Below are 24,889 nucleotides of genomic sequence, written 5' to 3'. Positions count from 1 at the left end.
CAGTTTCTTGCGCGCTATACAACGCATACCATTCATAGAGAAGGAGAGAGTTCAGAATGCAGTGTTACAGTCATAGCTAGGGTGTAGAGAAAGATCAACTTAATGCGAGGTAGGTCCATTCAAAAGTCTGACAGCAGCAGGGAAGGAGCTGCTCTTGAGTCGGTTGGTACGTGTCCTCAGACTTTTATCTTTTTCCCGACGGAAGAAGGTGGGAGAATGTCCGGGGTGCGTGGGGTCCTTGATTATGCTGGCTGCTTTTCCGAGGCAGCAAGAAGTGTCGACAGAGTCAATGGATGGGAGGCTGGTTTGCGTGATGGACTGGGCTACATTCATGACCTTTTGTAGTTCTATAGAGCTGATGTTGAGTCTGGATGACTCTTGGTCAGATCTCGGGATTGGGAACTGTGTTTCCCAGGAGCTGTAACCGACCCCTCCTCCCCGGGCGACCACTCCGACAGGAAGACAAAACTCAGGCATGTTCTGATTTTACGTAATTTTATTGTAAAACGTAATCCTAATTTACACCAAAATTGGGCGTCGCAGCCCGAATAAACTCAATTTTTAAATCTTTAAATGCAATCATAAATTAGGAATGCAACATTTTGGAAATTCTCCTGATTCCAGTTTGCCTCCACCCAATCACATGGTGAGTCCTACCCCACGACCACAAACACTGTTCATCAAAGCTGCATTAATATTGCTCAAACCTCCACAAACAACCTGATCCCTGTCACCTCCCTTCCCCACAAGACCATCTTTGAATGAACTTTGCAATAATCCAAAAGCATCTTTTACACTTTCTCTGCTCCGAATCTGAAGGTCGTGGGTTCAAGTCGCACACTGGACAGTTGACCATGACGCCAGGCCTGACGTTCCCCCAGTTAAAAGCAAATTTACTGCAGATGCTGGAATCTGAAACCAAGAGAAAACGTTGGAAAATCTCAGCAGGTCCGGCAGCATCCGTAAGGAGAGAAAAGAGCTGACGTTTCGAGTCCAGGTGATCCCTTTGTCAAAGCTAAAAGGCACAGAAAGTGGGAGATATTTATACTGCAGGGGGAGGGAATGAAAGATGAGTCATAGCCACAAAAGCCATGAAGTGGACATTCCAGCTTTGGACTGGGGTGGACACAGTAAGAAGTCTCACAACACCAGGTTAAAGTCCAACAGGTTTATTTGGTAGCACGAGCTTTCGGAGCGCTGCTCCTTCATCAGGTGAGTGGAGAGGCAGGTTTCACAAACACGGCATATATAGACAAAGACACAATTGCAAGATAATGGTTGGAATGAGAGTCTTCATGTTATCAAATCTTTACAGGTACAGACAGTGCGAGACAGAGAGTCCACTCACACTGTCTGTATCTGTAAAGACTTGATTTACCTGAAAAGACTGGCATTCCAACCATTATCTTGCAATCGTGTCTATGTCTATATAGGCTGTGTTTGTCAAACCTGCCTCTCCACTCACCTGATGAAGGAGCAGCGCTCCGAAAGCTCGTGATTTCAAATAAACCTGTTGGACTTTAACCTGGTGTTGTGAGACTTCTTACTATAGCCACAAAACCAAGGAGAAAGGTTAGGAGGTGCTAATGACAGTCCACAGAGAATAGAAGGTGTGAATGGCCAAATGATAGAGAAGCTGAAATCAGAGGGTAATTTAACTGATTGAAAATAACCTAAATAAAAATGCTCGACCCAATTTAAAACATTTTGCTTTCTGAAAATGATCTAAAAAAATAGCAAGCATTTATTTAAATAAATTCTAATTCCAGTTAGGTTTGTTTTTGTGGCTATGACTCATCTTTCATTCCCTCCCCCTGCAGTATAAATATCTCCCACTTTCTCTGCCTTTTAGCTTTGCCAAAGGGCCGTCTGGACTCGAAACGTCAGCTCTTTTCTCTCCTTACAGATGCTGCCAGACCCGCTGAGATTTTCCAGCATCTTCTCTTTTGGCTGACGTCCCCCAGTGCCGGTACTGAGGGAGTGCCGCACTGTCAGAGGTGCCGCTTTTCAACTCCGACCTAAGGCCAAGGCCTCATCTGCCCCTTCTTGGGCGAGTGCAAAAGATTTATTTCCCAAGAGGAGGGACTTGGACCCCGTTGGTCTACAAATGCTTAATCACTCAAACCCACATCCTTAAAAAAGCAAACACAGATCGCCTGGACGAGGAACCCGAGAGAGAGTCTTGGGGAAAAACTGGGGCTGCTCTTGGAGTGGAGAAGGATAAGAGATTTGATCGAGGCGTTCAAAATTGTACACTTGATGGTGCCAATAAGGAGAAACTGTTCCCAGAGGCAAATACCCAGAGGATGCAGATGTAGAGGGAGCAGATTAAAGATGGAGGGGGCGAGGTGGGGAGAATTTGTTTTATGAAGTGGAGTTGTGAGTGTTACACTGTGAGCTGTACCCAGCTGCTCAGAGAATGGGAAAGGCAGCTGATTTGGACTCATTAACATTGGAGACAGCCAATCGATAACTCAAGGTGGGCTGATTTTTGGGGGGGGGGGGGGTGTTGTCCATTTGCGAGGGTAAAGGGCAACTTAGGAATAACTCGCATTTCCCATAGTGCCTCACACAATCTCGGCACGTCGCCCCAAATGGGGTTGGTAGCCAATGAAAGCCCTGTGGTAAATGGGCGACACAGTGGGTTAGCACTGCAGCCTCACAGCCGCAAGGACCCGGGTTCGATTCCCGGCTTGGGGGGTCACTGTCTGTGTGGAGTTTGCACGTTCTCCCCGTGTCTGCGTGGGTTTCCTACGGGCGCTCCGGTTTCCTCCCACAGTCTGAAAGACGTGCTGGTTAGGGTGCATTGACCCGAACAGGTGCCAGTGTGGCGACTAAGGGAATTTCACAGTAACTTCATTGCAGTGTTAATGCAAGCCTTACTTGTGACTAATAAATAAGACTTCAAAAACTTTAAACACCTCAATTTCCGCCATTTTAACCAGCTAATGGTGGGCGGGATTTCCTGTCGACGTGGTAATGGCAGAGTTTCTCACTCCGGGCTGTACAGAGTGTGCAGAGTGAGGGAGCTTTCTCCATGACACCCGGAACCCCCCCTCCAGCAGCAACAGCAGGTATGGGGTAGGAAGGCACATCCCCCAGGCAGGCACAAGAGGGGGGGGGGGAAAATCTCTCTGGAAAGGCACGAAAGGGGAACGAGAAGGCAACATGCAATGGAGGCAGCATTTCCAAGGTTTCTGCACTGATGGAGAGAGAGCTTTCAGTTAGTCTTGAGGCAAGGGGGAGGAAGGAAGATTAAAGAAGGATTTTGGGAATCAAGAAGGGAATGATTAGAGATGCTGAAGGTGTAAGTGTTGCTCTGGAAGCTCAGTCACTACAAGTATTCCGACACAGGGTTCCAGCTTGCTTTTAACCATGGACAAAACGATTGCTGAGAAAGAGACACAGGCGGGTGGTTTCAAACAGCCCCTCCCTACGGCTGTTCGCAAATGGACCATCCACTGACTGTACCCAACCCTGCCCACTTTGCAAAACTCTGAACCAATATTAGCTGTATTACTGCGATTGGACAGCACTTGCTGAACAACACCGAGTGTGCTAAGAATTACTCTGACAATCAGTTTAGGATTATTGGCTGGGCTCGCAATGTAGCTCATTACATGTGCTAAAAGTGTCATACGCAGGAACCTGTACTCTGCAACCAAAAGGAATATGTCCAGACATAGCATCGAAAGCATGGGTGGGTTGGGGAGGGGGAGCATTCACCATGGCAACGTCTCGGCCAGTCAACTTGCCAACCCATCAGCACTCATGCAGCATAAATTGTTGTTCCCTTTGAAATTTGGTATTCTTGTGTCTGTCCTGATGAGTGCAAGATGAGAAATTTTGACAGCATGTCTCTTTCTCAGCAATGCTCAATTATAATGCAAGTGATGGAAAATAACCTAAAACAAAAGATGCTCGTCCCAATTTAAGACATTTTGCTTTCTGAAAAAAAACAGCAAGCATTTATTGCAATAAACTCTTAATTCCGTAAGGCCACGAGCTGTCCGTGGATTGGTTACCTTCCGGATCTGACACCCGGCGAGAGCGAGGGGCAGACATAACGAGCCTCCCCTGTCCCCTTCAGCCCCCATCCCTCCCACCTCACTGCAGGCGTGAGTGGGGATTGGGGAAGAGGTCACACCAGATCATATCTACCGCTTCCAGCTCAACTGCGCTGGGCGGGGGTGGGACAGCGAAGTGCGCGGATAATTCTGGAAGCTCCATTAACCCCGTCCCCAGTCAGCACCCATTGCACCATTTACCCAGAGTGCATCTCTGTACAGAGAACATCAAACACAGAGAAATGGTCAATTCTGCTGACGAACAGGAAGATGTCCACACGCGGGGGGAAGCGGAAGCGGATCCAGTTGCTACTTAAGGCACTCAAAGCTAAATGAGATGAATTGTAAATTCCTGGACCAGCGACAGTCAGATGCTTCCACACAAGAACAGAAAACGACTGTGAACTTAGAGTGGTGGGGTCCGCGCGCCGGCCTGCACTGGGACAGTGGGGTCCGCACGCCGGCCTGCACTGGGACAGTGGGGTCCGCGCGCCGGCCTGCACTGGGACAGTGGGGTCCGCGCGCCGGCCTGCACTGGGACAGTGGGGTCCGCGCGCCGGCCTGCACTGGGACAGTGGGGCCTGCGCGCCGGCCTGCACTGGGACAGTGGGGACTCAGTCGGATGGAGGGGGGCGGGGGGGGGGGGGGGGGGGGGGGGGGGATGGAGGGGGGCGGGGGGGGGGGGGGAGGAGAGGGAGAGGCTCAGTCGGGGAAGACAATGTGGAAAAGCTAATTACCCGCCCGCTGTGCCTTTGGCTAGTGGACGTGGGGGTCTGAGGAATAACTTTCAAATTCAATTTATTGCAGCTAAATCTTGTTCCCTGCTCGGGACGTTAATCAGTGGGGCGTCGCCATAGTGATCAGCTGATGCAGTGACCTCCCGAAGGTCAGGCTTGCACCAGAATTCCAAAGTGAGTCCTCAACTGTTCCAGGAAGAGGAATGTCAGGACCGTGTGAGGCACCAACCGGATTCCAGCTGGAATTAAACCCTGGAGAAGGAAGAGGAACGTCAGGGTGGGAGATCCAGAAAAGACAACAAATATCAACTAAGTGAAGGGAGTGGATCCCGGCACAGCCCGAGAGACAACGCCCTCCCCCCTCCCCCCACCACACTCTGCCCCACCCTCAACCACCTACCCCCGCACACCCACCAACCTCATACCTGCGCCCCCCCGCCCAAACCACCCGTCCTCACCTCTCTACCCCACTCTCCCCCGCCCCCCCACTCACTCCCTGCTCCCAGGCCCCTCCCCAGCCCTCTCCCACCCACTCCCCCACCCACTCTCCAGCCCCCACCCCGCCTCCCACCCCCACCCTCTCTCTCGTTTCCCACCCACTCCTCAGCCTCCCCGGAGCTCCACCCCTCTCCAGCTTCCGGAGGAATACCCAACTGTTTTTCTGATGAACCATTTGATTTTCTTCCCGAAATGTCCAATTTGAATTATTTCCGTTCCAATTGGCCAGTGAAGACCAGGAGTTTACCCCGAGGGGCTTGGGGGGGGCGGGGGGGGGGGGGGCAGGGTACAAAGTCTCCTCGAATACAACACACACATCAATATCTTCACCTCACCTTGTAAAAACCAAGAGGACCCAGTTGGGCAGTGTCTGCAATGCAGTGCCACAGACTCTAGAGAAAACAAACACAACACTTTGGATAAAAAGAAAGACTCATTGCGCCGTCTCCCATCAAACACTCTGTCTGCCAGGACACCGGAGCCTCCGTCTGCCTTCCAACTCCCTTAAAACACACACTTGGTCGCACCAACATCGTGCTACCTGCTTTAACTCACCTCCCGTCTTACATTCCTGCCCATCACCAGCACCTCCCCGCCCCTGCACCACCCCCCAGCCCAAACCTGAGCACTTTCAGCCATAGAAGGATAGAAAACAGGTGCTGGAGGAGGCCATTCGCCCTTCGAGTCTGCACCACCATTCAATATGATCATGGCTGACCATGCACTCTCAGTATCCCACTCCCGCTTTCTCTTCATCCCCTTGATCCCTTTCGCCACAAGGGCCACTTCCAGCTTCCTCTTGAAACATGTCTAACGAACTGGCCCCCAACAACTTCCTGTGGTAGAGAATTTCACAACTCTGCGTGAAGAAGTTCTTCTCATCTCAGTCCCGAATGGCTTCCCCCTTATTCTTAGACCATGACCCCTACGTTGGCCAAATTATTTGACAAGACAGAATTGGGACCAGCAAACACCACCTGCTGCGTCAACAATTCCCCGAATGTTTAAAGTGAAAGTTTTTGATTTGATTTATTATTGTCACACGCACAGAGATGCAGTGAAAAGTATTGTTTTGGTTGCTACCCATACAAATCATACCGTACAGAGCTCGCAAAGGGTCGCCGCGCTCTCCCGCCATCTTGAAACACGGATGTGGTGGTTCCACAGTCAGGTCAATACCACATCCCCATTCTCTCTCCACTCCCTGTGTCGTAGAGACTGGCTGCAAGTACAGCACAGGAACAGGCCCTTCTGCCCCCCGCTCCCCCCCACCCCCACCCCACCCCCAGCGTGCAGGTACCTTAGGACATTGTGTCAAGGTCAGGTTTCGTAAATTAAAGGAACATGACCAACGGGGGAAAGGAATAAAGCTTTAAAATGAACTAAAAAAAAATCAAAGCACGGTGGTTAGCACTGCTGCCTCACAGCGTCAGGGTCCCGGGTTCGATTCCCAGCTCGGGTCACTGTGTGTGTGCAGTCTGCACATTCTTCCCGTGTCTGCGTGGGTTTCCTCCAGGTGCTCCGGTTTCCTCCCACAGTCCGAAAGATGTGCGGGTTAGGTTGATTGGCCGTGCTAAGTTGCCCCTTAGTGTCCCGGGATGCGTAGGTTAGAGGGATTAGTGGGGTAAATATGTGGGGTTACAGGGATAGGGCCTGGATGGGATTGTTGTTAGTGCAGACGGGATGGGCAGAATGGCCTCCTTCTGCATTGTCGGGATTCTATGATTCTAACTTGCACAATGGATTGCTGCTCGACATTTGTTAGAATATAACCAATGATAACATTGGATCTGTTGGAGTTTGGCCAATGGTAACAGGCTGTATGGGTCAGCTGACCCAGTAAACTATGTAACCAATGACAATGATGTGGTCAGCTGACTCGGTATAAATAAGAAGCTGCTGGGGATTGTGGGAGCGTGGAATGGCCCAGGGTGAGGCCTCAAGTGTTGGAGTAATGAAGTTGCTTTATTAAACCTTTTTTCTTTGATTTATCAGTTGGAGTAAGTTTTATTTCATCTTGTTGCCTCTAACTGAACGGTATCTTCCGCTGGATAAACAACATTAACATATTAATAGGGAGACAGAGATTGCTTAATCTAATAATGGCAGCTAAAGCCTCCTCTCCCAAGATGGCTGCCGACCCTTGACCTTTCTACAAGAAACCCGGTTTAGTCAGGCCCATGGGAAGTTTCTACAGTTTATTTATTAGTCACGAGTAAGGTTTACATTAACACTGCAATGAAGTTACTGTGAAATTCCGGTGCCTATTCGGGTCAATGCATCCTAACCAGCACGTCTTTCAGACTGTGGGAGGAAACCGGAGCACCCGGAGGAAACCCACACAGACACAGGGAGTATGTGCAAACTCCGCACAGACAGTGACCCAAGCCGGGAATCGAACCCATGTCCCTGGCGCTGTGAGGCAGCAGTGCTAACCACTGCGCCGCTGGGCAGGTTACCAGTTCGTCAGTTTGTCCCTTACCCGATATTCTCCTTTCGCATTCATTAGCCTGGTCTTTACAACATCCAGCGGTTGGCATAGAAACGTGGCACATCCACCCTGTTACTCAAGAAAAGGGGGAGAGAGAGAGAGTTAGACTCGGGCATTTTGATCCAGTCAGCATCCCCCACTGCCCCCTGAAAGGGGAGGGGGTGAATGGGCGAGAGCGGCTGAGCGAGGGGGAAAGGGAGGGTGAGGGCGCAGGAACAAACACACTCTCATCGACAGACGGCAAGACAAAACGAGAACACAGCCGAGAGAGAGGAGTACGACCTGGAACAACAGAGTAACAAACGGGAAAGATTCCACCAACCAACAATTAACCGACACTCTCACACAGAACACCGGGCACAGGCGCTGGATAAAATCAACACTTACAGCAATAAAACTGGCGAGGAAGTGGGTGAAAATATTGTCGGACATGAAGCCAGAATGTAGCACCAGCTGCTTCGCTTGGTCATAGCAGGCCAACTGCAGGGGAAAATACAAAACACACATTGATGCACGCAGCGTCTCACCCCGTCTCCGTCCCCGGCAGCGAGGGGTCGGTACAGAGTCCCAATCACCGGCAGCGAGGGGTCGGTACAGAGTCCCCGTCACCGGGGTGTCGGTACAGAGTCCCCGTCACCGGCAGCGAGGGGTCGGTACAGAGTCCCCGTCACCGGCAGCGAGGGGTCGGTACAGAGTCCCTGTCACCGGCAGCGAGGGGTCGGTACAGAGTCCCAATCACCGGCAGTGTGGGGTCGGTACAGAGTCCCCGTCACCGGCACCGTGGGGTCGGTACAGAATCCCCGTCACCGGCACCGTGGGGTCGGTACAGAGTCTCCGTCACCGGCACCGTGGGGTCGGTACAGAGTCCCCGTCACCGGCACCGTGGGGTCGGTACAGAGTCTCCATCACCGGCACCGTGGGGTCGGTACAGAGTCCCCGTCACCGGCAGCATGGGGTCAGTACAGAGTCCCCGTCACCGGCAGTGTGGGGTCGGTACAGAGTCCCCGTCACCGGCAGCGAGGGGTCGGTACAGAGTCCCCGTCACCGGGGTGTCGGTACAGAGTCCCCGTCACCGGCAGCATGGGGTCAGTACAGAGTCCCCGTCACCGGCACCGTGGGGTCGGTACAGAGTCCCTGTCACCGGCAGCGAGGGGTCGGTACAGAGTCCCAATCACCGGCAGTGTGGGGTCGGTACAGAGTCCCCGTCACCGGCACCGTGGGGTCGGTACAGAATCCCCGTCACCGGCACCGTGGGGTCGGTACAGAGTCTCCGTCACCGGCACCGTGGGGTCGGTACAGAGTCCCCGTCACCGGCAGCATGGGGTCAGTACAGAGTCCCCGTCACCGGCAGTGTGGGGTCGGTACAGAGTCCCCGTCACCGGCAGCGAGGGGTCGGTACAGAGTCCCCGTCACCGGGGTGTCGGTACAGAGTCCCCGTCACCGGCAGCATGGGGTCAGTACAGAGTCCCCGTCACCGGCACCGTGGGGTCGGTACAGAGTCCCCGTCACCGGCAGCATGGGGTCAGTACAGAGTCCCCGTCACCGGCAGCATGGGGTCAGTACAGAGTCCCCGTCACCGGCAGTGTGGGGTCGGTACAGAGTCCCTGTCACCGGCAGCGAGGGGTCGGTACAGAGTCCCCGTCACCAGCACCAAGGGGTCGGTACAGAGTCCCCGTCACCAGCACCAAGGGGTCGGTACAGAGTCCCCGTCACCGGCAGCATGGGGTCAGTACAGAGTCCCAATCACCGGCACCGTGGGGTCAGTACAGAGTCCCCATCACCGGCAGCGAGGGGTCGGTACAGAATCCCTGTCCACGTCCCCGTGGGGTCGGTGACTGTAATCCACGTGAACCGTAAACACAGCAAGCCATTCTGTCACAACATTCCTCTGTCAGTGAGGTGAGCTTGGTGTTGTAACCACAATCGCTCCTCGCCAGAGTTAAGGGACCTGCCGCTTCCTCCAGGACAGGAATAAGTTCCGTTCCATTCATTCACAGGATGTGATTGGCATTTACTCCCTTCCTGAGCCGCACCGTCAGCTGGGGGTGCTGGGGCCTTTAGAACTTCCACCGGAGGGATCTGAACTCTGGGAACTCTGGATTGTTAGTCCAGCGCTATCCCCTGTGGAAAGGGAGGGAGCCAACCCCACACTGGGGCAGAGAGAGGAACCTTGCCAAAGGAGCCTGGCTCTCTGACGCACACTGACAGCCGGATTGTGAGGGAGGAGCGTGAGGCCTGAGCTCAGAACGACTCGCCACCCACTCACCTCACGCGTGACAATCCCTAAACCTAAAGCAAAACTGTTACTTTAAGGAATAAGAAAGGAGTTTGTTTTGTTTTTAAAAAGAGTCCAGTCTCACACCATCGCACCCTCGCTGGGACACCAGGTTAAAGGAAGCGGAGAGTGCGGCCTACCTGCCCGACTGTAACGAGTGCTCCTCTTGATGAGGCCATTGTGGCTCCAGAGAATAGTTTCCTGATCCCCTCTGCAGGAGGAGAGAAGCCAGGTTAGAAACTTCACTATAAATTATAAGCAAAATACAGCTCGAAATCAGACATAAAAACACAAAATGCTGGATAAACTCAGCAGGTCTGGCAGCGTCTGCACAGAGAGAAACACAGTTAACGCTTCAAATCCAATATCATCCTTCTTCGGGGAATTTTAGTGAGAAATTTTATAAACTCAAGCGCAGCTCAGGTTCCACTTGAAGTTGGTGCAATTCAATGTTCCAAACTGTTCAAAGGCTTCAGTTGCCGAACTAGGCCCAGGCTGCATAGCAACAGCTTGGTGAAGTCTGGACCTGGTTCACTCGACTGCCGAATCCATACTAACGTACAACACAGGAGCAGGAGTAGGCCACTCGGCCCCTCGAGTCTAACGTACAACACAGGAGCAGGAGTAGGCCACTCGGCCCCTCGAGTCTAACGTACAACACAGGAGCTAGAGTAGGCCACTCGACCCCTCGAGCCTAACGTACAACACAGGAGCAGGAGTAGGCCACTCGACCCCTCGAGCCTAACGTACAACACAGGAGCAGGAGTAGGCCACTCGGCCCCTCGAGTCTAACGTACAACACAGGAGCAGGAGGACACCATTCAGCCCCTCGAGCCTAACGTACAACACAGGAGCTAGAGTAGGCCACTCGGCCCCTCGAGTCTAACGTACAACACAGGAGCAGGAGGACACCATTCAGCCCCTCGAGCCTGTTCCACCATTCCATATGATCATGGCTGATCGGATTGTAACCGCAACCCCACATTTCTGCCCCCCCCCCCATCCCCGATAACCTTTCACCCCCTCGTTAATCACCAATCTATCTAGCTCAGCCTTAGAAATATTCAGAGACTCTGCTTCCACTGCCTTTGGAGGAAGAGTACCAGGGACTCTCAACCCTCGGAGAAAAATTCCTCATCTCCATTTTAAATGAGCAACCCCCCACACCCCCCCAGTTCTAGATTCTTCCACAACAGGAAACATCCACATCCACCCCATCAATATCCCTCAGGATCTTAAAGGTTTCAATCGAGTCACCGCTCACTCTTCTAAACTCTAGTGGATACTAAACCCAATCTCTTCCAACCTTCCCTCAGAAGACATCCCGCCCATACCTGGTATTAAAAACATGAAACCAAAAGAGAAAATGCTGGAAAATCTCAGCGGGTCTGGCAGCATCTGTGAGGAGAGAAAAGAGCTGACGTTTCGAGTCCCGATGACCCTTTGTCAAAGCTCGAGGGGCCGAACTGCCTACTCCTGCTCCTGTGTTGTATGTTAGCTTTGACAAAGGGTCGTCTGGTTCGAAACGTCAGCTCTTTTCTCTCCTTACAGATGCTGCCAGACCTGCTGAGATTTTCCAGCATTTTCTCTTTTGGTTTCAGTTTCCAGCATCCGCAGTGATTTGCTTTTATTAAAACATGAAACTTGCTCCCAAGTCACGGCTCAGTGCGAGGGACACCCAGAATATCTGTATTTATTTATTCTTCCATTGGATGTGCATCTGTTGCCCATCCCTAGTCACCCTTGGATAGGCCGGAGGGCAGCCGAGAGTCATTGCTGTGGCTCTGGAGTCACATGTAGGCCGGACCGGGTAACGACGGGCAGATTTCCCTCCCTAATGGACATTAGTGAACCAGATGGGTTTTTACAACAATCAATGATAGTTTTTGTCACCATTACTGAGACTAGCTTCCAATTCCAGAGTTCATTAATTGAATTTAAATCCCACCAGTGGCTGTGGGAAGATTTGAACCCATGATCCCAGACTAGGCCTCTGGGTTTCTAGCCCAGTGACATCACCACTCCACCACCATCTCCCACTAAAGTCAGGGATGTAAGTGTAAGGTGACAGTGCTAACGGTCAGATCATTCAGACAACACCTTCTTCATCCAACTGATTCTCCACTTGCCCAGGGTCTGGGCAGTGTGCCACCCAACTCCCACAGGGTGAGGCCATTCAGCCCCTCAAGACTGTTCAAACTGGGGCAGCACGGTGACACAGTGGTCAGCACGGCTGCCTCACAGCGCCAGGGACCCGGAATCAATTCCAGCCTCAGGTCACTGCCTATATGGAGTCTGCACGTTCATAGAAATCATAGAAACCCTACAGTGCAGAAGGAGGCCATTCGGCCCATCGAGTCTGCACCGACCACAATCCCACCCAGGCCCTAGCCCCACATATTTTACCCGCTAATCCCGCTAACCTACGCATCTCAGGACTCTAAGGGGCAATTTTTAACGTGGCCAATCAACCTAACCCGCACATCTTTGGACTGTGGGAGGAAACCGGAGCACCCGGAGGAAACCCACGCAGACACGAGGAGAATGTGCAAACTCCACACAGACAGTGACCCGAGCCGGGAATCGAACCCGGGACCCTGGAGCTGTGAAGCAGCAGTGCTAACCACTGTGCTACCGTGCCGCCACGTTCTCCCCGTGTCTGTGTGGGTTTCCTCCGGGTGCTCCAGTTTCCTCACGCAGTCCGAAAGATGTGCGGGTTAGGTTGATTGGCCATGCTAAAAAATTGACCCTAGCATTAGGGGCATTAGCAGGGTAAATATGTGGGGTTACGGGAAAAGGGCCTGGGTGGGATTGTGGTCGGTGCAGACTCGATGGGCCAAATGGCCTCCCTCTGCACTGTAGGGATTCTATGATTTGATGACATCTTGGCTGTTCTTGATCTGTTTTTTTCCTCCATACGATTCCAGCAATCTGAACCTTGACCTGAACATGTACAGCACTGGGAGCAGTCGGAATTCCAGATTCCCACCACCCCCAATCTGAACGCTGTTTCCCGATTCTCTCTCTACAGTGCCGGGCTTGGATCCTGTCCCCTTGTCCTGGAATCTGTGACAGAAAGAATAGTCTCTCTCCCTCTCTACAATGTCAGTGGTTAGCGGCACGGTAGCACAGTGGTTAGCACTGCTGTCTCACAGCGCCAGGGTCCCGGGTTCGATTCCCGGCTCGGGTCACTGTCTGTGCGGAGTCTGCACATTCTCCCCGTGTCTGCGTGGGTTTCCTCCGGGTGCTCTGGTTTCCTCCCACAGTAAGAAGTTTAACAACACCAGGTTAAAGTCCAACAGGTTCCTCCCACAGTCCAAAGATGTGCAGGTTAGGTGGATTGGCTATGCTAAATTGGCCATCAGTGGGACTAGCTAGGGTAAATGCATGGGGTTACGGGGATAGAGTCTGGGTGGGATTGTGGTCAGTGCAGATGTGATGGGCTGAATGGCCTCCTTCTGCAGTGTAGGATTCTATGATTCTATGAACTCCATTTTCCATCTCAAACACATCAGTGAGATCACTCCTCACAGCTTCGATACTCGAGTAAACACAAGGCTAGTCTGGGCAACGATTCCTCAGCTTAATGCACTAACCGCCGCTCTCACTCACAGTCTGTATTTACCCCGAATCTCTCAAACTGCTCTTAGGGTAAATGACCAAAAGGGCTTTGTCAATGTCGGAAAGAGAGAGGCAGAGCGCTTTCTGGAGGGAATTCGATCGGAGTCCAGGCAGCTAAAGGCACAGCCACCGACAGTGCTGAGATTAAAATCGGAGACATGTTAAAGGCCGCTGGTGTCGTTACCGCAGAGGGTGTGGGGCTGGGGGATGCGAATGTTAAACACCGGCTCTGTCGGAGATGTATCTGGGCTGTTTGCAGTGTGCACTCTCCACAAGCTGTGTCCGAGGACATTGCTCTCAACCTTCTGTACCCAGGCCGATGGCTATAGATGTTGCACTGGCACCCCCCAGTGGGTCAGATCCTAATTACACCATCAGAGCCAGAAGATTTCACAGCTCCAACCTCTTAATAAGATAAAGCAGATTACTGCGGATGCTGGAATCCGAAACAGAAACAGAAAATGCTGGAAAATCTCAGCGGGTCTGACAGCGTCTGCGGAGAGAGAATAGAGCCAGCGTTTCGAGATTGGGAGACCCTTCTTCACAGCTCTATTCTCTCTCCACAGATGCTGCCGGACCTGCTGAGATTTTCCAGCTTTCCAACCTCAGGTGGGGATTTTCCTCAGTCCAACAACACTCCGCCGTTAGGCTTCCGACAAAGACGGTAAGGCAGCAACGAAGGAGAGGGGGCGGGGGGTGGCTGGTGAGTGTGGAGTGGGCGTTACCCGGGTTCCATGTGTGGAATAACCAGGGTTCCTGTTACACGCTCCTTATCCGGGTGCAGGGGCTACGAGGAAACGGGCAGCTGTCAACTCACCTTCCCGGAAAACCCGATAGAGTCCGTCCACCGCATGTTTGTAACTGCGGAGAGAGAGAGAGAGAGGGAGGGCGATGAACAGAGAGCAAGAACGGAAAACCAACAACTTGCCAGGCCCCAGTGGCTCCTCCATCCCTCCCTCCCTCCCTCCCTCACTCCACCAATCAGTAACTCTCTCCCTCACCTCATTATTCCCTCCATCTTTCCCTCTTTCTCTCAATCAATCAATTACTTCCCCCTCCCTCAATCCCTCATTCACCCCCTCCCTCCCGCAGCAACTGCACACTGGCAGTCCCGCCACTCACCCTCATCTACACAGAGTCAGGGCCAGACTGTGAGGAGGTGAAACCTCCCCCTCACTGCCCAGACTGAAAATACCACAGGGGGCTAAAACTCCAGCGGATACAAGCCTGGCCTGTCCAGCCTTCTCTCACAAGACAGCCCGCCCATTCCAGGAGTTAGTCTGGAAAACCTTCTCCAGCTGTGGTACCGCCCTGTATAACTGAAGCATAATCTCCCTGCGGTTTTATTCAATTCCCCTCACAAATGAACAATAATATTCTATTAGCTTCGCTAATTACCAGCTGTATCTGTATACCAGCCGTTTACGATTCATGCACTGGGCCACCCAGATCCCTCTGCACTAAATCTCTCACTGTTTAGATATCAGGCGGCACAGCGGGTTAGCACTGCTGCCTCACAGCGGGTTAGCACTGCTGCCTCACAGCGGGTTAGCACTGCTGCCTCACAGCGGGTTAGCACTGCTGCCTCACAGCGCCAGGGACCCGGGTTCGATTCCCGGCTCGGGTCACTGTCTGCGCGGAGTTTGCACGTTCTCCCCGTGTCTGCGTGGGTTTCCTCCGGTTTCCTCCCGCAGTCCGAAAGACGTGCTGGTTAGGGTGTATTGGCCGTGCTAAATTCTCCCTCAGTGTACCCAAAACAGGCGCCAGAGCGTGGCGACTAGGGGATTCTCACAGTAACTTCATTGCAGCGTTAATGTGATACTAATGAATAAATTTAATAATCCTCTTTTTTATATCTCCTATCAATATTCGCCAGATTACACTCCATTTGCCACATTTTCGACCACCCCCTTAACCTACCGGTCTCCCTTTGTATTTTGATTAGCTTCGCTTCACAATTTACTTTTCTACCTGGGATGAGGGAGAGGGGAGGGGCGGGGAGAGAATCTCCCAACTTCAGCCCTGGCTGTCCCTCCCCTCCATTCCCCCCCATCCCCCCCTCCCCTCCATTCCATCCCCCCACCCCCTCTCTTAGCCCAGGACTGTCGAGTCTATAAATTCCCACGGGAGCAGACACAGTTCCCGTGTCTCAGTGCCCGATGATGAGAGAAGGGAAACTGGGAAGCACTCACTTCCTCCGCAGCTCCTCCGGGAGCTTCATGTCATTCTGCATCCTGGAGAGGGAGAGAGAGAGAGTCAGTTATAATCACCCCCAAGCGCAGCGGGCACCGCAGGGCAGCGGGCACCGCAGGGCAGCGGGCACCGCAGGGCAGCGGGCACCGCAGGGCAGCGGGCACCGCAGGGCAGGGGGTGGAGTGCGGGAGAGAGGGCGGTGAAGGGGCGAGTGGAAGGTGGGGGGTGGGGGTGGTTTGTGGCAGAGAACGAGGACAGGACTGAATATGTGGAAAGGTCGGAATACTGTTCCCGGGATTGCAGACCAGGCAAAATTCCAATCAATTAAACAAAGAACAAAGAAAATTACAGCACAGGAACAGGCCCTCCGACCCTGCACCGACCCTGCTGCCCGACTGCACTAAAACCCCCACCCTACCCTTCCGGGGACCATATCCCTCTATTCCCATCCTAAATTCTCCTGTGTGCCTGTGGGGTGGAGACTTACAAGTTAGCAACACCACGAAAACCGGGGGGGAAGTTTCATTTGTAAATTTAGTTGCACCTGTTCAGAATCACCAAGTGGGGGTGTGGGGATGGCCTTGGCGAGATGTTCGTCTTCATCAATGACATGTTGAAGGCTCCGGCGGAGATGTCGTAGCTTCTCCGCTCCGGGGAAGTACTGGACGATGAAGGGTACTCTGTCCACCGTGTCCCGTGTTTGTCTTCTGAGGAGGTCGGTGCGGTTTTTCGCTGTGGCGCGTTGGAACTGTCGATCGATGAGTCGAGCGCCATATCCTGTTCTTATGAGGGCATCTTTCAGCGTCTGGAGGTGTCTGTTGCGATCCCCCTCATCCGAGCAGATCCTGTGTATTCGGAGGGCTTGTCCGTAGGGGATGGCTTCTTTAACGTGTTTAGGGTGGAAGCTGGAGAAGTGGAGCATCGTGAGGTTATCCGTGGGCTTGCGGTACAGTGAGGTGCTGAGGTGACCGTCCTTAATGGAGATGCGTGTGTCCAAGAATGCAACCAATTCCGGAGAGTAGTCTATGGTGAGTCTGATGGTGGGATGGAACTTGTTGATGTCATCATATAGTTGCTTCAGTGATTGTTCACCATGAGTCCAAAGGAAGACAATGTCATCGATGTATCTAGTGTATAGCATCGGTTGAAGGTCCTGTGCGGTGAAGAAGTCTTGTTCGAACCTGTGCATGAAGATGTTGGCATATTGAGGTGCGAATTTTGTCCCCATGGCTGTTCCGTGTGTCTGGATGAAGAACTGGTTGTTGAAGGTGAAGACATTGTGGTCCAGGATGAAGCGGATGAGTTGTAAAATTGCACCTGGAAACTGGCAGTTGACAGCGTTGAGTACTGAGGCCGTTGCAGCAATGCCATTGTCATGGGGGATGCTGGTGTAGAGTGCCGACACATCCATTGTGACGAGGAGTGCTCCTGGTTCAACTGTGAGTTTCTGTAGGAAGTCCGTAGTGTTGCGACAAAAGCTGGGGGTTCTTTGTACAATGGGTTTCAGGATGCCCTCGACGTAGACAGAGAGGTTCTCGCACAGGGTCCCATTGCCCGATACGATGGGACGGCCGGGTGTGTTTGCCTTGTGTATCTTCGGGAAGCAGTAGAGATCTCCAACGCGTGGAGTACGTGGGATGAGAGCAAGGAGGGTGTTCTGAAGGTCCGGATCAAAGGTCTTGATCAGAGTGTTGAGTTGACGGGTGTGTTCTTTGGTCGGATCTGCGGGTAACTGTCTGTAGTGTTCCTCGTTGTTCAGTTGTCGGTACACTTCTTTGCAGTAATCCGTTCTGTTCAGTATGACGATGGCCCCTTTGTCTGCTGGTTTGATGACAATGTTGCGGTTGGTCTTGAGAGCGTGGATGGCGTTACGTTGTGCTTGGGTGATGTTCGGGGCTGTCTTGTGAGTGCGGCTGATGAAGCTGGTGTTGACGCACCTCCTGACGGCTTGGGCATACATGTCAAGTCAAGGGCAGCGGCCTTCCGGAGGAAGGCTGAGCCACAGCAACCTCTGCAAGACGTGCCAGATCATCGAAACGGATGCCATCATCTCACGTGAGAACACCATCCACCAGGTACACGGTACATACTCTTGCAACTCGGCCAACGTTGTCTACCTGATACGCTGCAGGAAAGGATGTCCCGAGGCATGGTACATTGGGGAAACCATGCAGACGCTATGACAACGGATGAATGAACACCGCTCGACAATCACCAGGCAAGACTGTTCTCTTCCTGTTGGGGAGCACTTCAGCGGTCACGGGCATTCGGCCTCTGATCTTCGGGTAAGCGTTCTCCAAGGCGGCCTTCACAACACACGACAACGCAGAGTCGCTGAGCAGAGACTGATAGCCAAGTTCCGCACACATGAGGACGGCCTCAACCGGGATCTTGGGTTCATGTCACACTATCTGTAACCCCCATGACTTGCCTGGACTTGCAAAATCTCACTAACTGTCCCGGCTGGAGACAATACACATCCCTTTAACCTGTGCTTAACACTCTCTCCACTCACATTGTCTGTACCTTTAAGACTTGATTACCTGTAAAGACTCGCATTCCAACCATTATTCATGTAAATTGAGTTTGTGTCTTTGTGCCCTATTTGTGATCAGAACTCCCACCCACCTGACGAAGGAGCAGCCAGTTCCGAAAGCTCGTGGCGTTTGCTACAAATAAACCTGTTGGACTTTAACCTGGCGTTGAGAGACCTCTTATCAAGGTGCTGAATCCAGGGCCCTTCCCAGCAGCTCCAGCAGGGGGCAGTGGCAGCACCCAGAAACATCTCCCGGGGGCAGGAGAGGCAGGGTGGGGAGGGGGGTGGGGGGAGACTCAGCGAGGGGCAGGGTGGGGAGGGGGGAGACTCAGCGAGGGGCAGGGTGAGGAGGGGGGAGACTCAGCGAGGGGCAGGGTGAGGAGGGGGGAGACTCAGCGAGGGGCAGGGTGGGGAGGGGGGAGACTCAGCGAGGGGCAGGGTGAGGAGGGGGGAGACTCAGCGAGGGGCAGGGTGAGGAGGGGGGAGACTCAGCGAGGGGCAGGGTGAGGAGGGGGGAGACTCAGCGAGGGGCAGGGTGAGGAGGGGGGAGACTCAGCGAGGGGCAGGGTGAGGAGGGGGGAGACTCAGCGAGGGGCAGGGTGAGGAGGGGGGAGACTCAGCGAGGGGCAGGGTGAGGAGGGGGGAGACTCAGCGAGGGGCAGGGTGAGGAGGGGGGAGACTCAGCGAGGGGCAGGGTGGGGAGGGGGGTGGGGACGGGGGAGACTCAGCGAGGGACAGGGTGGGGAGGGGGGAGACTCAGCGAGGGGCAGGGTGAGGAGGGGGGAGACTCAGCGAGGGGCAGGGTGGGGAGGGGGGTGGGGGGAGACTCAGCGAGGGGCAGGGTGGGGAGGGGGGAGACTCAGCGAGGGGCAGGGTGAGGAGGGGGGAGACTCAGCGAGGGGCAGGGTGAGGAGGGGGGAGACTCAGCGAGGGGCAGGGTGGGGAGGGGGGAGACTCAGCGAGGGGCAGGGTGAGGAGGGGGGAGACTCAGCGAGGGGCAGGGTGAGGAGGGGGGAGACTCAGCGAGGGGCAGGGTGAGGAGGGGGGAGACTCAGCGAGGGGCAGGGTGAGGAGGGAGGGGCAGGAGGGAGGGGGTAGACTGAAGGGTGCAGTGCAGGAAGGTGGCGAGGGTAGAGGTGGTTGGCCATGGGGATTGGGTGCACTAACCTGACATTTACCATATCAGCCGGCGTTCCAATAAAGCCCCCAGTGAAACCTGTGGAAACAGAAGCGGGCGGTTAAAGGGGCAGCGCACCTTCTGGGTTTTAAAAGTGACACACACTGACGAGAAACTGTTTTGTCCTGTACAAGTATAAGTAACACAGCCCCCCCCCCCCCCCCCCCCACCCGCCAGAACCCACCCCCCCAACTCACCAGGCACCCAAACCAGGCAACACCCCCAGCAGACAGAGTGCCCACACAGCCCAGGCAGAGGCTGGTACAGTTAGTCGATGCCAGGTACACACTGACCTCCAAAGGCTCCCAGTAGAACTTTCTGGTAGAAAGGAAGGGGTTTGTTGTGTCCTCCACCGATTTTGTCCCTCACAGTCTCGTAAATGGCAAAGCGAGTCAGTGAGTAAGTCAGCTAGAGAGAGACAGAGAGAAGCAGCAAGATTACCACGCAGCACACCGTCCCCCCCCCACATCTTCCTCACCACCACCCCCCCCCAAGCACACCTCTCCCCACCCCCCCAACGAACCTTCCGCCCCTTCCACGCGTCCCCCCTCAACGAGTAGAACCGCCGGCGATTCCCCCCCCCCGCCCCCCCAAATGCCAGCGACTCCCCCGCCCCCATACGCCAGTGAACCCACCGCCCCTCACCTACAGAGGATTCAGCAGCAACTTAGAGTCGTAGAGGTTTACAGCATGGAAACAGGCCCTTCGGCCCAACATGTCCAAGCCCTTTTTTTTTTAAAACCCCTGAGCTAATCCCAATTGCCCGCATTTGGCCCATCGCACTCCAGACCCATCGCACTCCAGACCCATCGCACTCCAGACCCATCGCACTCGCTGGAAAACTGCATCCCTCTCAAAGGCTGTGTGACACCACCCTCTGCTGGAGGAGCTCAACACTGCACCTTCTCCCCACGAGAGAGAGAGAGAGCGAGAGAGCGAGAGAGAGACGGGGGGTGGGGGGGGGGGGGGGGGGGGGGGTGGCGGCGAGCGAGCGAGAGACGGGGGGGGGGGCAAGCGAGCGAGAGGGGAGGGGGACGAGCGAGGGGGGGGGGCGGGCCAGCGAGGGGCGGGGGAGGGGGGGCGAGCGAGCAAGAGAGGGGGACCCGAGCAAGAGGGGCCGAGGGGGGAAGGCCTAGGGAGCACCGAGAAGGGGGGGCGGCCGAGCGGGGGGTGGGGGCCAATGGGGGGGGTCCGAGGGCGGGGGTCCGAGACCACGAGGGGGGGGGGGGGGGGCGGAGACCACGAGAGGGGGGCGGAGACCACGGGGTGGGGGGGGGGGGGGGGGGGGGGGGGGGGCGGAGACCACGAGAGGGGGGGCGGAGACCACGAGAGGGGGGGCGACCACGAGGGGGGGGGGGGGGGTAGGGGGGAGAGACCACTAGAGGGAGAGAGAGAGAATTATAAATGTTGCTCTATTGGGTTTTGTTCAGAATTTTCAAACTCAGCAACTTAGTCACAAAATCTTTGACAACAGCCTGTATGGATCGAACTGAGAGATAAGGGAGAGGTCACTTAGACAGATTGTTCCCTCCGGGTGCTCCGGTTTCCTCCCACAGTCTGAAAGATGTGCGGGTTCGGTTGATTGGCCATGCTGAATTGACCCTTAGTGTCAGGGGGATTAGCGGGGTAAACATGTGGGGTTACGGGAATAGGGCCTGGGTGGGATTGTGGTCGGTGCAGACTCGATGGGCCAAATGGCCTCCTTCCGCACTGTAGAATTCTATAATTCTTTATCAGTCCCCAGTCTAACTCCAGCTTCTGGGAGTTGTTCCCGTATCGAAGCTGCGGAGTAGGACTGGACTTCCTCATGTCCCTGTTCTGTCCAATACACCGCCAGTGTTAGTATTGAGACAGTCTTGTTCATCATCTTTGTCCTGCCTGTGCTGTCCATTCATTGGACCCTCTGATTGGGTTAAACATGTCCACTGTATTATCACTACCCCTCCCTTACAACTCCAAACCACAACCCCCCATCCCAAACGCCTATTGCTACCCATATAGACCCCGTGCCCCACCCACCCATCCCCATGCACTGGCAAACCTTGTCACCTCGTTCAAAAATCCTTTGAGTTGATGGTTGAGTGCGGGCGACCGACACGGGCACCTACTCTTTCGCACCCCCTCCTCCTCCCCGGCAGTGGCATCGCCCACCTCCCCCCCACCCCCATCCCCGTGATCGGGGTCTTTACCTGTCGGCAGAGTGAGGCACTGAGCCCGTTGTAGAGCGCCAGAAATCCGTCGGTTCGAACGACGCGTACCGCCATCCCCATCATCCTCAACTTCACCTCCTGCTGGGTCTGTAGGTGGACCTGGCACAGGGAGACAGCGGAAACAATCATCACTCACCCGTGGGAAAGGGCAATAAACTAACTGACCCTCTGTCACTACGAAGGATAGAGAAACTGAGGGTGGGGAGGGTCCGAGCAGGGGAGTTTACAAGATGGCAGCTCACCACCACCTTCTCATGGGCAACTCGGGATGGACAATAAACGCCGGCCTAGTCAGTGACGCCCATGTCCCACGAATGAATAAAAAAAAGTTCTGTCAACCAGTGACTTGTTCCAATCTGGAATGTGTCGCCTTGGGAAAGCAAATTCAACACTTGAAAATGGAGAAGGCGATGGCCTAGTGGTATTATCGCTAGATTATTAATCCAGAAATCATAGAAGTCATAGAAACCCTACAGTGCAGAAGGAGGCCATTCGGCCCATCGAGTCTGCACCGACCACAATCCCACCCAGGCCCTACCCCCGCATATTTACCCGCTAACCTACGCATCTCAGAACTCGAAGGGGCAATTTTTAACCTGGCCAATCAACCTAACCCGCACATCTTTGGACTGTGGGAGGAAACCGGAGCACCCGGAGGAAACCCACGCAGACACGAGGAGAATGTGCAAACTCCACACAGACAGTGACCCGAGCCGGGAATCGAACCCGGGACCCTGGAGCTGTGAAGCAGCAGTGCTAACCACTGTGCTACCGTGCCGCCCCTCAGCTAATGTTCTGGGGACCCAGGCTCGAATCCCCGGGCAGATGGTGAGATTCGAATTCAATAAAAAAATATCTTGAAATTGGAAAATCTACTGATGACCATGAAACCATTGTCGGAAAAACTCATCTGGGTCACTAATGTCCCTGAGGGAAGGAAATCTGCCGTTGTTACCCGGTCTGGCCTACATGTGACTCCAGAGCCGCGGCAACGTGGTTGACTCTCAACAATTGCCCTCTGAACAAGGGCAACTAGGGACGGGCAACAAATGCTGGCCAACCAGCGACGCCCATGTCCGACTAATGAATGAAAGAAAAATGAAAAATGTAGAGGGTTATGGGGAAGGAGCGGGGAGGGTGGGACTAGCTGGAGATCTTTCAACAAGCCTGTGCAGGCACAATGGGCCTCCTTTAGCACAGTTGGATTCTGTGCAGTGTGAATATAAGCCACAGGATTTGTTTATGCCCCACAGCCTGTGATGAATGACCTGCTTTCAGCCAACGCAGGAACTGGGACACGACAGCCCGCGATAAAAATATCAAAACCTTGCAACTACTGTTGACTATCTATAAAATCTCAAACCGTCTTATTTACACTCACTTCTCCAAAGAGACACAACTCAAGCCTACAGGCAACAAGCCCACAGAACACACAGCCCCGGGGCTAACCCGGTCCCAGGCTGGTTAGGAATGGATCAGGCCAGATTGAAATTGACTGGAACTTTTTCAATGGCATTCGCGTGAAACAAGTTGCAATCCAGATTTCTACTTGTGTGTGTTTGTAGCGGAGAGGTGAAGGGTTTTGTTAACATTCGCTCCCAGTGTTAGAATCTTTACTCATTCAGTAATTTTGTTTTTCATTCTTTCGCAACATCTTGTCTTTCTCCAATTTCTCTTGAACTGAGTGCCTCGTTCGGCCATTTCAGACGGCAGTTAAGATTTTTGATTCGATTCATTGTCACATGTACAGTGAAAAGTACTGTTTCTTTTCGCGCTATACAGACAAAGCATACCGTTCACAGAGAAGGAAAGGAGAGGGTGCAGAAGGGGGCAGCACGGTGGCACAGGGGTTAGCACAGCTGCCTCAAAGCGTCAGGGACCCGGGTTCGATTCCCAGCTTCAGTCACTGTCTGTGTGGAGTTTGCACATTCTCCCCGTGTCTGCGTGGGTTTCCTCCGGGTGCTCCGGCTTTCTCCCACAGTCCAAAAGATGTGCAGGTTAGGTGGATTGGCCATGCTAAATTGCTCCTTAGCGTCAGGGGGACTACCTAGGGTAAATGCATGGGGTTATGGGGATAGGGTCTGGGTGGGATTGTGGTTGGTGCAGACTCGATGGGCTGAATGGCCTCCTTCTGCGCTGTAGGGATTCTATGATTCTGTCAACGGTTCTAATGTAGTGTTACAGTCATAGGGTGTAGAGAAAGATCAACTTAATAAGAGTTAGAATAGAGTTTTAGAAGCATAGAACGAGTGTAAAAGATGGAATTAGAGGGCATGCTGGGCACAGCTCACAAGAAGTCGCCACGCATGGCCAATCCACCTAACATGGGTGGCGCGGTGGCACAGTGGTTAGCATTGCTGCCTCACTGCGCCGGGGACCTGGGTTCAATTCCAGCCTCGGGTCACTGTCTGTGTGGAGTTTTGCACATTCTCCCCGTGTCTGCGTGGGTTTCCTCCGGGTGTTCCGGCTTCCTCCCACAGCCTGAAAGACGTGCTGGTTAGATGCATTGACCCGAACAGGCGCTGAAGTGTGGCGACTAGGGGAATTTCACAGTAACTTCATTGCAATGTTAATGTAAGCCTTACTTGTGACTAATAAATAAACTTTACTTTAACTAACCCGCATATCTTTGGAGTGTGGGAGGAAACCGGAGCACCCGGAGGAAACCCACACAGACTCGAGGAGAATGAGCAAAACTCCGCACAGAAAGTGACCCAAGGTCGGAATCGAACCCGGGTCCCTGGCGCTGTGAGGCAGCAGGGCTAACCACTGGGCCACCCGATTATCTCTGACGATTATTACACTTCTTCACACAAAAGGTTGTTGGAAACGTTGGAAGCCACAAAAACCAGTAGTTGTGAACCGATTTCATAACTTAAATCGGATATCAATGCCCGCTGTACGGGATGATATAATGATACAGAGTCAAGGGGAATGGATCAAGACACAGAGCAGTCACGTTCTCACTGAATGGCAGAACAGGCTGAAGGGGCTGAAATGGCCTCCTCCTGGTCTATATATATTGTAACTAGGGCCTTCCAGGTGTGTGTGTGATGTGGCCACCAGGGTTTGTAGGTTGGGCCC

At 53.7% G+C, this 24,889-nt stretch overlaps 1 protein-coding gene across 1 annotated transcript in view; it reads right to left on the bottom strand.

The window, feature by feature from the left end:
* Window positions 1-495: 495 nt before the first annotated feature.
* slc25a10a (solute carrier family 25 member 10a) overlaps window positions 496-24,889 on the bottom strand; it is a 26,045-nt gene continuing 1,651 nt past the window's right edge. The window contains exons 2-11 of the mRNA XM_078225741.1: window positions 21,785-21,904; window positions 19,889-20,003; window positions 19,586-19,634; window positions 15,882-15,923; window positions 14,507-14,550; window positions 10,209-10,279; window positions 8,181-8,273; window positions 7,785-7,862; window positions 5,638-5,694; window positions 496-5,056 (exon numbers count right to left, since the gene is read on the bottom strand). Of these exons, the coding sequence (XP_078081867.1) occupies window positions 4,955-5,056; window positions 5,638-5,694; window positions 7,785-7,862; window positions 8,181-8,273; window positions 10,209-10,279; window positions 14,507-14,550; window positions 15,882-15,923; window positions 19,586-19,634; window positions 19,889-20,003; window positions 21,785-21,904 (771 nt within the window). The 3' untranslated portion in view covers window positions 496-4,954. The remainder of the gene's footprint in view (window positions 5,057-5,637; window positions 5,695-7,784; window positions 7,863-8,180; window positions 8,274-10,208; window positions 10,280-14,506; window positions 14,551-15,881; window positions 15,924-19,585; window positions 19,635-19,888; window positions 20,004-21,784; window positions 21,905-24,889) is intronic.

Source organism: Mustelus asterias, chromosome 12 (genome assembly GCF_964213995.1).
Source record: "Mustelus asterias chromosome 12, sMusAst1.hap1.1, whole genome shotgun sequence".
Classification (NCBI taxonomy): Eukaryota; Metazoa; Chordata; class Chondrichthyes; order Carcharhiniformes; family Triakidae; genus Mustelus; species Mustelus asterias.
This window is presented reverse-complemented; position numbering and strand designations above follow the sequence as displayed.